Raw genomic sequence first — 14,271 nt, 5'->3', positions numbered from 1 at the left:
TGGTATCAGCCAGAAATGGTTAAAAGTAAACTTAGTGTTGCTTATTAACCCTTTTGCAGGCATAGCGACATTTTTGTCGTTTTGCGATGCCGACACCAGTGGGCAGAGCGACTAATATGTACACGAATGTTTTTAAAAATTATTTTCTGGTTAGCTAATTGCCTTTTCTTGTTTAATTTTTTATCAATAGTAAACTACAATAGATTGGTCTCTGTTAGCAACAAAAAATAAGCCATTTTGAGAAAAAAACGATCGTTTTCGCAATACTAAATGAGCGAAAAATCCGCAATAAAAACATATTTAAATAAAATTGGGAATTTGTTTGTAGCTTGCCTCTGCTTTCTGAATGTTTTCCCAGAGTGCAAAAAACTTTCTTTTACTGTCATGGTGTCCTCCAAAAGCTATAGGCATAGGCAAGGCTATAGAGAAACAAGAATAAGAACATGGTGTGAAAACTGCGATGTAGGCCACTGCAAGGTCGAATTCTTCCAAAAGTACCATAGCTAGAGAAACAGTTATATGAAGAATTGACTTGAAACATGTTTGCTTGTATTTACCTGTATTATAAAAACATAATACACCTATACAATATCATAAATAAGAGTGTATCAATGATTTTATTTTTATATCTATTTGTGAAAAACTAATTTGCCCAGGGGGTTTCGAATAGCCAAAAAACTCGCCTGCAAAAGGGCTAAAACGGAATGAAGATTTGCCAAAACATGACAAAATACGACGTATGGCACGAAACATGTTTTTTAGTTATATGGCTTAAACACAGCCATAGTTCCTGAATCCGACACACCTATGTTCAACCGACATCGAGAAGCTGCAAAACTGTAGGTAGAGATAAACCAATAGATCAGCTCTCACCAACTCTTTTGCATTTGAAATTCACTTATTAACAACAATAACTATTTCGCTTGCAATGCTTTTATCAATATATCGTATCAATATGAATAAAATATTCACTAATCCAATAATCCAAGACTTCCTTAGCAGAGCATCAATATTATTTGTAAATAACATTGACGAGTTATTTCCGCAGTCAACATCCGCACGAAACAGAAATGTTTCAGTTTTGGGTCAAGTTCAGCTAGTTGTTGCTAAAATGAAGCAGATTTTGATTATCTAATACAACTGATCTAGTTGATAAGATTATCTAATACAACTGATCTAGTTGATAAGATTATCTAATACAACTGATCTAGTTGATAAGATTATCTAATACAACTGACCTAGTTGATAAGATTATCTAATACAACTGATCTAGTTGATAAGATTATCTAATACAACTGATCTAGTTGATAAGATTATCTAATACAACTGATCTAGTTGATAAGATTATCTAATACAACTGACCTAGTTGATAAGATTATCTAATACAACTGATCTAGTTGATAAGATTATCTAATACAACTGATCTAGTTGATAAGATTATCTAATACAACTGATCTAGTTGATAAGATTATCTAATACAACTGATCTAGTTGATAAGATTATCTAATACAACTGATCTAGTTGATAAGATTATCTAATACAACTGATCTAGTTGATAAGATTATCTAATACAACTGATCTAGTTGATAAGACGTAAACACTGATTTTCAGTTTTTTGAAACATGAAGATACGAAATGCTGTACTCAAGTCTTGTTGATAAATTAATAAATTTGGACTCATAGCTTTGTAAGTTGAATCATGTAATAAATAGACATTCAAATACGCGCATAAGAAGTTAATCCATCTCAATATTTACTTCATTTGTTAAAACCATTGAATGTTGGAATGAATATTTTTGTAGTAATGTGTGAAAATTTGCCTAATTAGTTTCTAGAGTTTGAAACAATTACGTATAACACTAAAACAAAAGCTTTACAGAAACTATATACAGAGCTAAATGCGGAAAACTACGCTAACAAACTAGTAATCATAAAAATTGATTTTTATTGTTACTTAGATAATGTAAGTGTAGGCTCGGTATAAGTTAGGCTGTATAAAGAATGATAAAATGCATGGTATAAACTACTCAACTTACACTAGATCTAGATTAAATTCACCGAGTTATATAATTTTGGGTATTTTTATGTTATTATCTTCTATGAGGTTTTACAACTTTTACTAAAACCTGCAAAATTTTATGACATGGCAGACCAGATATACTGGAAATTAATTTGTGTAATGAGAAAGATATTTGATCAAATTTTGAGTCACGCATTGAGAAACTTGAGTGTAGCGGTGACAAGTCGAGGCTTGCCCCCAAGTTGTATTATATATAAAACATGAAATACATTCAATGTTATAATAGCATGAACACCAGCAGCCTATGGAAGTACAAACAGACCAAGTAATCTGGCTATGCATATATTACATCTGTATCCTACGCCATCTTGGTTCGATATCGCAACATTAGATTGGACAGACCTCTGAGCATGGGTGAAACCCTTACTTAGATAATTAAAGGTGAGGTCTACTTTCTTATTACAACAAATGGCTCAGGATACGCTATCTAAAACTTTGTTAATGGTCAACTTTTCATAGGCATATAAAAAGAAGCCAAAGCCCATTGTCTCTTCAACACTTACTTGGATTGGTTTTCTGGTTTGGGTGGTAAGGATGGCTTGTTGAGGCCACCCTTTGACATAACCTCTTTCACATTGGAAGGATGCCTTATCCTGTCTGGTTTACTAATGAGACTGTCACTGCAGGCCTACAGAAATGTGTACTACGCACATCAGATATCATATCTAGACAAGACCCTCTCCACAGATAACACCTACAGCTAAACAACATTCTTCTACAAGAAAACACCCTTTACACAGACAGACACCTCCCTTTATACATCCATATAACACCCTTTACACAGTCATATAACAACCTTTAGACAGTCATATAACACCCTTTACATAGGCAGACACCTCCCTTTATACATCCATATAACACCCTTTACACAGTCATATAACACCCCTTAGACAGTCATATAACACCCTTTACACAGACAGACACCTCCCTTTATACATCCCTATAACATCCTTTAGACAGTCATATAACACCCTTTACACAGACAGACACCTCCCTTTATACATCCATATAACACCCTTTACATAGGCAGACACCTCCCTTTATACATCCATATAACACCCTTTACACAGTCATATAACAGCCTTTATACAGTCATATATAAAACCCTTCTACCTATACAAAATACGCTATCTATAATTTGACAACTATCTGTTTCAATCATCAATTTATATCAAAGCAATTATAAGAATTTATATAGTTGTGTAAGACCTGACTAGGAAGGTAAAACTTCCCCAAGTTGGTCACCTAAGATGGGGACAAGAGGGATACCCACCAACTAGCGATAACCACCACAGAATTTTTGCTTTCAGAAAGTACCTTAAATACCTGCTATTCATTAGGAAGACTGAACATGGAAACAAGCCACCCAGCAAACAGGGTAACAGAATTTGCATTCCAAGTTGGAATCTCCATCGTAAATTACTAACGGAAACACAATGCCTAAAAGTTCACAAAACTCTCTAACACGCTGAACGCAAAGCGCTACATTATAAATACAAATTACACGTAAATGTAAGGAAGTAGACAGAACCGGAGATGTACAGCGCATGAAGATACCATTTGGTCAACAAATTGAAAAATGGGCAGAGACTGTCTGTTTTCAATTCAACAAGTCACGCATACCTCTAATGACTTGTTGATGTTCTGGAAGCGATATGGGGAAGTTGTCTCTATCTTGCACGGAGTTTGTATTTCGGTTATCTTTTCTGTAGGTTTGATGAGCATCTCTTTGAGTATCTTATTAACAGGCAGGTCATCTTTGTCACCCTAGATAGTCAAAGCTATTACTACAAGCACTGACTTACTCAGCAGGGCTGTACTGCTCAAAAGTGCAACAATAGTCAGGAAACTGGGTGTCTCTAATCCCTTGTGATCTCTATTAAAATAGCCTTCAAGTCCAAACGCATACAAATAGAGAAGAAAATATCAAGTCATTTAGTCCGTAATAAGATATAATCCTACAGCAAAATCTACATGAAGCTACAACTGAAGGTAAGTAGAACATGGAGAGTACCTATCTTTTAAAGTACTCAAATCATATCTCCAATCTGCCTGACCACCCATTACCTTCCTACTTCTCTAAAACCTGCTACACCTTATACCAGACACCAACACCTTGCCATATTACAGTATAAAACAGTGTTATGCAAAAAGAGCTTTTTTTCACTACACATAATTTACAATTTTTTGTTTTTGTTTTTTGTCTCATGGTCTGATTTGCTTTAAATGGCACTGACTGGTGTAAATAATGTTATATTTATCTAGTGTGCGAATACAAAAAGACAACTATATCTTTACCCTATTTATCTATCTATCGATCTATCTATCAATCTATCTCTCTACCTATCTACTTACCTATCATACAATACATAATCTATAATCTGCGCAAAATGACTAAAACTGAGTCAATTCCAATGCCAGAACAAAAACCGGTAAAACCGCCAGCTCTGTTGTTATGAGCAGCGAGTGTAAACAATGATCGGATAAGAGGACTACCTGAAGTGATGCGGACTGACTAGCATTGATAGATGGAATGACTAGATTAGTGGGCTTTCCTCCGGGACGAATAAGTCCGTTGATGACCCTATCCTCCTTCTCTCTCGACTTGTTCGCGCTTCTCTCATTGTTTGAGAGGTCTGTGAGCGACGTCAAGCCGGGATACTTTGTTGCACATTTGTTACTACAGAATTACACATGTGTGGATAGTACATCACGACTACTAGTTAAATTTATTTATGTTTGGTTGATGCAGAAACTTTATGATTTATTCATGTTTAAATAAAGTTTAACATCTTTTATCAGGAATGGCTTGAAGCAACCTATCTCTTGATGACATGAGTAAAAATTGATCTCCTTTGAACAGCAGTGCCAGATTTATTTGAAAATAATCGCAATGCTTCAAGGAGTCGTTTTTGCACATCTCACATAAGCCTATACAATGTAATGAGTTCTGGACGGTCTGGCTAAACAATTACTAAGTCATAAAACCTTAGTATACCACTGCAGACTAACATATTAGTTAACTTTACAGACTGACTACACAGATCTTCAATGTTCAGTTATCAGCAAGGAAACATCACTGAGGTGACTAAATCAATAACAAATGACTTTCATTTCAAATCAATCATACCAAATAGCGAATTTTATTGAGTACAAAATCTGTAATGGGGCAAAGTGAATTTATTTGGAGACATAACAAGTTATCATATAATTTGAATAAACAGTATTCAGATAATCATTACCTGGTAGGCATGAACAAATCTACTATTAATTGACTAAGCCCGGAGAGTTATTCCTTTCTACATCCCTTATAATCGATACGATACTACATCGATAGCAAGACTCCCCACAAGCGAATCCAGTAAAAACATCTTTAACATTCACTGAACACGCTTATAACATGACAAGCCATTGATTATCATAGATTACAAACATTAAATAGCGATGACGATATGTGGTCGGCTTTAATGCTACACCAACGCCATTTTAAGTGCATGCTGAGCAAATTGATAATTAAATCTAATTAAAGCATACATCTATGTAGACAGACAAATGACTGGAAACCCTGTCATTATTTTGCAGTTATAGCTGGCAGCGCCTAAGCAGCTAGAGAGAAAAAAATGTAGCTATCCTGGTCACAGCTAGAGATAGCATTTTCTGACTGACCCGCATTACAGGAAATATTAGGATACAATCTTCTTTAAAAAATAAAGCGGCTAAAATATAATAGAGTAGCATTCAGAGTGATATGAATGAGCAGACGACGACTCACCTATTGCTAGAACCCTGAGCAGTTGTCAAAGAGCCACCGAGGTTGCTCGTGTGTCGAGACGACAAACTCTGATCATGTAATGATGCCGAAGTTGATTGCGAGGCAGCACCACCACTATTTGAGTGTTTAGACTTGTTGCTGGAGTGCTTTGAGCTGTGTAAGTGATCAGTTGCATGCCTAATGCTAGTCGACTGTTTGTCAGTAGATGACCTGGCTGAGAGGTCACTACGGTCGCTGCAGACGGACGATGATCGATGCTTTATCTTCTTGGGTATCGTAAGAGCTGCCACCGGTTCCCTGACTGTCACGGGTGAATGCGTTTTTTCTTTGTCCGTAGATTTTGACTTCTTTTTAGCATGCCTATCCTCACTACAAAAGCAGTTTTAACAGGATGATAGCAAAATACAGTCAGACAACATTACACAGAGTTGTTGGTTATGTTCAATTAAAATTTAGAATAAGTGGCTGCTGGAAGCGTACACATCAGTGACAGCAAACATGGAAGTCACACCGCGAAGGCTTGCCCATCATCGGTTTACCGCAATTCAGGGCGACTGTAGTTTCAGCTTGTACACAAATGTTAAGCTCCGTGATATGATTGAATATCTACCGCTAAAACCACGACAACCGCTAAAACCACGACAACCACGACGGGTGAGAACAATTGAGGGGTGAGCACGCTTGTTTGTGTACTAAATGTAAGCTGAGCTAAGTAACTTACTATTGAAGCACCTCTCTATAGCAGCAATATAGATAAGGCACTTTGACAGATAACAGACACCATCCCTGCTACACCAATACACTTACCTGTTACCTGCCACTTTTCTTTGTTAAAATGCGCTACTACAGCAGTTATACATTTTGGCAAGCCAAAAGTGATAAGATATAAACGGTGTTTGACAGGAAATTCAGATACACGGCCAAGCAACTGAGGCAAACGTGAAAAAAATAATTTATCGTTCAGATATAAAAATGCTCACACGACCCTAGAGCCAGTTAGTACATCGCTGTTTATAGTGTAAGAAAAAGAAGCATATCCAGCTGCACGCGTCTATAAAAACGTTCTAACTTCTTAATAACAAGAAAGTATTTATGCCAATTATTGCTAGGCTGTGCCTGGTTAGCGTTTGCGCTGAATATAATGACAATGTACATGAAATGATAGAGATAGGGATAGGTAATTACAAGTCTAATGCTTGCACTAGGACACTGTACTTTCCATCCATCCTTCTCCTGGATAGCATAGGAACCCAAGTATCACGAATACAGTCAAACTATCATGAACAATATTCAGATCTTGTTTTGAATGACATGTTATAATTTCTACTGTCGGCATTCCCACAGTAATCAGACCATAAAGGACTGCACAATAAGTTAACAATCAGACAGTAAACCTAATTTGATCTCAACACACCAATGAACAAAATTTTATGGAATTTTGTGGCATACAATCTTCCTTGACTGTATGGAAACCCATTGGCACTATAGTCTTTCAAGAAATAACAACTCCCATGAAGACAATCTGCATAGCATCACGCAGGTGGACGCAGTACCTGCATGCGCTGGCTAAATTCAAAGTTTAATGATGAAACAAACTTTTGCATGACACTAAGTTAACCTAATTTCCGTGCCAACCGATCAAGGTTACACGTTTGGCAATGTCAGCAGTTCTCACACATTTGGTCACTTGCTATGGTTAGTCAATCTTTCAAGCGTTTTGATAGGAACTTTTTCTCCTAAAAGTCAAGACGTCGTTAAAAGTCTATTTAGGACTATTCAAATTTCAGACCATGTGAATCGTGATAACGGTTCATTGTAATATTGATAAAACTTCCTAATTATCATGCTTTTATCTATTTATAGACACAAACACCTAAATAAAGCAAACCATCGCGACTAGCGTGTCATAACTGGATTGAAATTATTTCTATTAAAATGAATAACATTCTGCAGATATACCTAATTGCTGTTCACAGGAGGGATGACTTTCATTCCATCGCTTGTGCCACTGCATTTCGGTGGAAACAAGAAACACACAATCATTGATGGTATCAAAATATCAATGACATCAAATTGGGCAACACTGAAACCAATCAACTAGCATTTAGATAAAACAAACAGAGAAATAATAAAAAACAAGTTATTCCTTCTGGAAGACTGCGAGCCACTTGGCAAACCTCTTCAGTAGTTGTCACCTCTGTAATAGTAGTTTGCAATTGTAGCAACCGGCACCGAGTCCCCTTGCCGTGAGTTGCGCAGGAACTAGACATGACATGTTTTACCATCTGAGAGAATATACTGACCACTTCTAACAAGCTACCAATGATTAACATAGAAAAATATTTACTTATGTATATTTATTATGACACTCATCAATAGACATTTGATGGTGCCACTGCTTTGTATTAAAGAACAGATCAATGTGTGAATAGGTTTCAAAGAGGAACCAGTTTCAGTAATTAAATTGGGGCAACACTGAAACCAACCAACTACATAGCTTTTGGATGAAACAAACAGAGAAATCCCATCATAGAAACATGATAGGCTTGCTAGGACATGTTAGTCAACCACATTCCATTGGTATGAATTATGGGTGTAGCTACTACTAAGCTATGATCAACGGCGACATTACCACCACATAACGGGAGAAGGCCAAAACAAACAATATTTTCCAGTTTGTTTTTATTGAAAAAACATGCATAATCCTTGTTATTATCATGAGAAAGTTAGCTAGCCATAAAAACCACTGTCACATCAATTCGTCTAGTCTTTGGAGCAAAATATATACCCAAAGGTTTAGCCATTCCCAAACTTTGCATATTTATGTTTGCAACTATATTTGACTCTGTCCCAAGAAAAATATATGTTCAAGGACATGGATGGCATAATAAAGAATAGGGTTGACAAAATTGAACTTTTTTGCCTTCTAAAGTTACACAGCCACAGCAAAATAACTCCATTTTATTAATCAAATTTCGTTATATAGTTTTAATAAATTAACCAAACAAGGCAGTTATGAGAATTTGCTACAACGTAAACGGCTGTTTTCAAAGGACTGCTTCCGAAGGGCAACCCAGATTGCTTATAAAGCAAAGCTGACAAGAGTACATGCTAAGTATCACTGGATTGGTAGAAGAAAAGATTGTGAAGAAGAAATATCTGTTCATAGTGATGTTATCTTAGGTTAAGACACTTACACGAGTAAAATATTCTACAGCTGAGTGCACATACTGCAAGCACAGTACTACTAACTACTCAAGGGAACGATACCTCAGAGTCGACAGACAGGGTGGCACCAAACACCCTCACTATGAAAAGGACATCCCATAGGAATGCGTATAAAAAGGCACAGCATCCACTCAAAAGAAAATCGTAATTTCCTGTAGTTGGAGAACGCGGGTTGTTAAGCTTTGCATGTGGCATGCACCGATATTCACTTACCTATGTGAAGATTTACGCTTCTTATCCTTGTCTCGTTCCTTGTGTTTGTGTTTATGCTCTGAGCTGTCCGATTTCTTTTTGGGTTCACGACCTGTTTTGTTGTGTTTGTCCTTATCTGTTGGCTGTGGACCACCCTCTGGATGTGTGGACACACGCTCAACACCACCACGCTGACTGTTTTGTTGAGCTTTACTTACTGATGGTGCCTTCGGATAGGCAGGGCTAAAAACAAGAAATACATAATTGGAGACTGCTAGGTGAATTCGATTGTAATTATTATCATTTAAAAAAGTAATCATAGCCCGGCGTGTTAGACAAAGATAAATGGTAGTGACTGTGACCTTTCCAAGTAGCTCACTTGGACCGAGGAATGAACCCCAAGTCTCCGTGGTCCAGCAACTAAAAATTCTACACTGGTAACTAGTGTGAATGCAAGGAGTTGTCTATACAATTAGTCTATACAAAACTATCTTTATAAACGTAGCGTGTAGGATTTGGAATACTTGACTGATTTTTGTACATATGTACATGAGTAGTTAGCATTGCTATTTGCGCCATTTGTTATGCAACCATGATTCCCTCAAATACATTTAATTCATTAACAATTCATGTTGAGCCTTGAAGTGAAAATTTTGCGGGAGTGTTCATTAGATATTCTGAAAAAGGAATATTGAAGTCATAGTACATGAGCGAATGTTTGGTGCATAATTCAATGTGTCTATTGCTAAAAACTGACTTCTCTGGTACGCAAACATGAGTTTACAAAAAATTGTTTTGAAAAGGAACACCTATTTTTGAGCTGGTGTAAGTAGATTGGATGGAAATTTAAAATTTTTTTTATCACAAGATATTGGGAAAAATATAGCAAATGCAACAGCTATTCATTAGTTTTCAGTAAATTACGTGTATGGCAGTGTCGTTGACTTGAATTACAGTGCATCCTCGGGTTACGATGACCCTGTTCTACGATTACGATGACCCTGTTCTATGATTTTTTCATCCTGCGATGTTGAACAAGCTGATTTCTTGCCCTCTCCATACGAAATATTTTTCGCCATACAAGACAACAAAAATTTCTCTGGGAATTCAAATTTGGCAGTCGGTGTGCTAATTACATCGGATTAAGAAATATGCCGATATGCTTTTCATCAAAATCCTTCTAACAGCAAATGAAATAGATACAATTCTCGATCTCACTCAGTTCGGCGTTATTCATTATTAGTTATTGTGAAGACGAAACCGGAAACAGATATGTGATGAAATTTCAGCGATGAAAAAGTTGAAGTTCGGTAAAATAGTTAAAAACACATACTAAAACTTAGCTTCAAGTCTGTGTTTAGTAAGCTAAATTCATCAAGTTAAATTCAATGTTTATTTTTTTTTTTGCCTCAAAAGTAAGAACTCCCTACGGTACGCACTGCACATAATACATCGTAACATTACATTTTATCGTTACAGATCATAACCACTAAATATACTAACGTTACTGTAGGTAACTATAGTTACCATAGTTATATTTTTGGTACCTATTTTTAGTATGTAGCCTACATTACATATATAGAATTTTAAATGATTTTATCGGGGGGGGGGGGGGGGTGTTTTGCATTAGATATTTACTATGGGTTTCTATACCATTCTATACGCAATTTTCATCTTATGATGCCAACACTGGGACGAACTAAAATCGTATGGCGAGGGTTCACTGTGTTTTGCATGTGAGTGAAATTGCCATAAAAGAAAAATCTTCAGTTGTACTCCAACAACAAAATCTGCCTGATCTAAAGATATATATGTAATCATATAATGAAGTGGAACAGCCGGCGTTGCCCTTTTTTTCTACTAGATGAACTCCCAACGAATGGAGAACAACTCGACAGCAATCCAGTCCACTTCGAGCTCAATAAGCGCTCCGGAAAATTATTTGCTTGTATGAGCCGTGGTGTAATTCAATCAGCTCCATGTAACCACGATTATAATGTATGTAACAATAGCTTTGTTAAACATAATAAACAAGGAAGTGTAGAATGATTGTTTAAAATTTATATTTAAATTTATGTTTAAAATTTAATTACACAGCAACAATGCCAAATGAGATGAGCAAATTAGTTGGATGGAATGACAGAGTTGGAAACTTGTTTACACCTAAAGGCTGGTTCACACTATATCCCTGTATCAATACTTTGGTGATCATCGAAGATAACAATGTTCACACTGTCACAAACCCATCCGCGTTTGCATCAGCAACTACTCCGTGACGTAGTGCTCTCGTTTTTCTTTCTAACTTTTCACGAAGAAACCTCTTTATTTTGGCGTGATCAAATTAATTACTATTTCTGCAGCAACTGTCATAAATGGAAATAAATAAATCACGCTATCTGCAAAAACACTATCGCCGAAATGGTTCACATTGTACAGGCTGTCGTCGATGCTGGGCAAAATATCGAAAAGGTTTTCCGGAAAAACTGCAAACTTTCCTGACATATCCGTGTTGCTTCGTCGATGCTATCGGTCCCTGGAGCACAAAGTCGATGACGTAGGTCGAAGGACAACGCCGACATACAGCGATATAGGGTGAACCTGCCTTGACAGGAGTTAACAACTTTGTAATGCTCACCATAGTCTTCCTCTAATCATATTCAGTGAAACTTCCAAAAAAAATCCTCATGAATAAATATAAAAGGTACTCAACCAAGTGCCAACCGCCACTCTGGATTACTGTGTTCGAGAATGATATGGGGCCTGTACTTATGGGAGAGAGAGAGAGAGTAGAGAGAGTAGAGAGGAGAAGGAGAGGAAGGAGAGAGAGAGGCCAGGGCTGAAGCAAGATAACATTATAGGCAAGAACGTGATAGGGGAAGATGGTGAATATAATCCACCAGCATGATTAATGATGAACGTGACGTATGTATGTTGGGCTGGGAAAGCCAATGTCAAAGGAAGGTTTCTACTAGGTTTTTGTTAGTTTCCAAGCTTCCAGCATTGGACAATAAAATCAATTGCCCTTGTATCTCCTAGCGTGGTTACAACACGTCGCCACACTGACCATACAGCAATAACGAGAGTCCCTCTCTCTGGCAAAGATCTTAATAGGCTGCACACACGTGATATCATTAAAACGCTTCAACAGGTAGAACCGTAGCACAGATTAGTAAGTTGTTTGGTAACTAAAAGTTACTTGTTTGAACTAAACTTCTAGTCCAGCAAGTGGAAGCTGTTTAGAATCATGATTACAACACTGAATTACAGAGCATTGAATCATGATTAGTGTCTCAGTTTTGCTGCAATTACTAGCTAATAAAAGTAGGGACTGATTTGATTTCTAGCTTATGATTGACATATTTTCTTCATAGTGCTGCTTTACCAAAAACAGTGGTTTAACTGGTTCACTTGTCCATCCTTGTGATAGTAAGAAAAGTTCTCAAGACTAACCGTCACACTGTATATAGCATTTGAGAAACAGCATAACACATTTGTTAGTCCAGTATTGTGTCCTAAACCTGGTTAGTTCTCAACCTAATAGGCTCATAAGCTAACAGCACACTTTTAATTTGTTTGAACCATTGATAAATTTACATCAACCCTAACCCCTTTACGTCAACCCTATACCCTTCATGTCAACCCTATACCCTTTACGTCAACCCTATACCCTTTACGTCAACCCTATCCCCTTTACGTCAACCCTAACCCCTTCACATCAACCATATCCCCTTTACGTGAACCCTATACCCTTTAAGCCAACCCAATACCCTTTACGTCAAGCATAACCCAATTATGTTGACTTTACAATAGGGGAGGCAAGATAGGGGGCTAAATATTGAGTCATTGCTGTAGGTCTACCATAAATATTTACTCTTTTTAAAATATATTACAACTGTCAACAAACGTCGGGACATTTGTTCATACAAAGCTGGAAAAATAAGTTGTTTACACCTTTCCACAAACCAGCTAATCAAACTCAATACAAAATCCTTATTGGCAAAACAAAACAATAACAAATGTAATGGTAATAAATGGTAATAACCAACAACGGTAATATGACAATGCTCACGCAAGAAATTGGCCCGGTTACTGTTGCATGAAAGTACGAAACACAACAGATTTCTAGACAACCACGATAGAAATGCTGAGTTTTTAACTCAATCTTCGCAACATTTACTCATTGTCAACTCATTTTCTCTCCTAGGCATGACACTCGGATAAAGACCTTCAGATGCGGATATGACACGAAATGGAATCTTCTTACAATCATTCTTTTTACATCAAGAGAGTCAAGGCTATTCCGTGTAAATCTGGGAATCGTGACATACTGCGACCATAATGCGATTAGAAATTCCTTGAAGCTTCCATGAGCACAAATAGAAACAGAAAAGGACTGAAACAGCATCGGCAAGCAGTGATAGGATATGGATTGAAACATTGACGCGATCAAAGAAATATCACTTTGCTAGAAGGGTTTCGCATAACAATGGAATGTATAAATGATTCTTTCACACAAGTATTTTACATGGCTACTTTTGATGAGCAATAGGATGGAGGGATATTATTTCAACTAACATATCTTTTTTATTTTTTAGCAAAAACAAGTTTATCCTTTTTATGTATAAATGCATGACAAATCACAAATGTATAACTATCACTTTCAATGGCTTGTGAAAGTGACCAAGATGCTTTGCCTGTCCCAGAATCAAATACACTTGAACCTCGACTTACAATCACCTCTACATATGAATTTTTCAACACGAGATGTCAAATTTGAACCCATATTTGTCTTGACATATGAAGGCATTTTTATTTTTAACATATAGGCCTAATGATAACATCTGATATTTATTAAAAAATTAGTTTTGAAAATAAAAATAGAAAAACTGACAAAAATTAAACTAAAATGTAATAATAAAAATCCATAGAAATTAAAAATACAAATTAGGTCAAATACAAATTAGGTCAATGTAAATAATAATAACTAGTATAAGTTTGA

General features: G+C 36.5%; 1 protein-coding gene across 4 annotated transcripts in view; it reads right to left on the bottom strand.

The window, feature by feature from the left end:
* Positions 1-14,271, bottom strand: part of LOC137405604 (AF4/FMR2 family member 4-like) — a 64,890-nt gene that overhangs the window by 20,613 nt on the left and 30,006 nt on the right. For all 4 annotated transcript variants that reach the window (XM_068091923.1, XM_068091924.1, XM_068091922.1 and 1 more), the window contains 5 exons: positions 9,294-9,515; positions 5,853-6,221; positions 4,577-4,760; positions 3,704-3,847; positions 2,584-2,708 (listed from right to left, as the gene is read on the bottom strand). In XM_068091923.1, the coding sequence (XP_067948024.1) occupies positions 2,584-2,708; positions 3,704-3,847; positions 4,577-4,760; positions 5,853-6,221; positions 9,294-9,515 (1,044 nt within the window). The remainder of the gene's footprint in view (positions 1-2,583; positions 2,709-3,703; positions 3,848-4,576; positions 4,761-5,852; positions 6,222-9,293; positions 9,516-14,271) is intronic.

The sequence above is a fragment of the Watersipora subatra genome, chromosome 10, assembly GCF_963576615.1.
Source record: "Watersipora subatra chromosome 10, tzWatSuba1.1, whole genome shotgun sequence".
Classification (NCBI taxonomy): domain Eukaryota; kingdom Metazoa; phylum Bryozoa; class Gymnolaemata; order Cheilostomatida; family Watersiporidae; genus Watersipora; species Watersipora subatra.
Note: the sequence above shows the minus strand (reverse complement) of the source record. Positions and strands in the feature narration are given on the sequence as shown.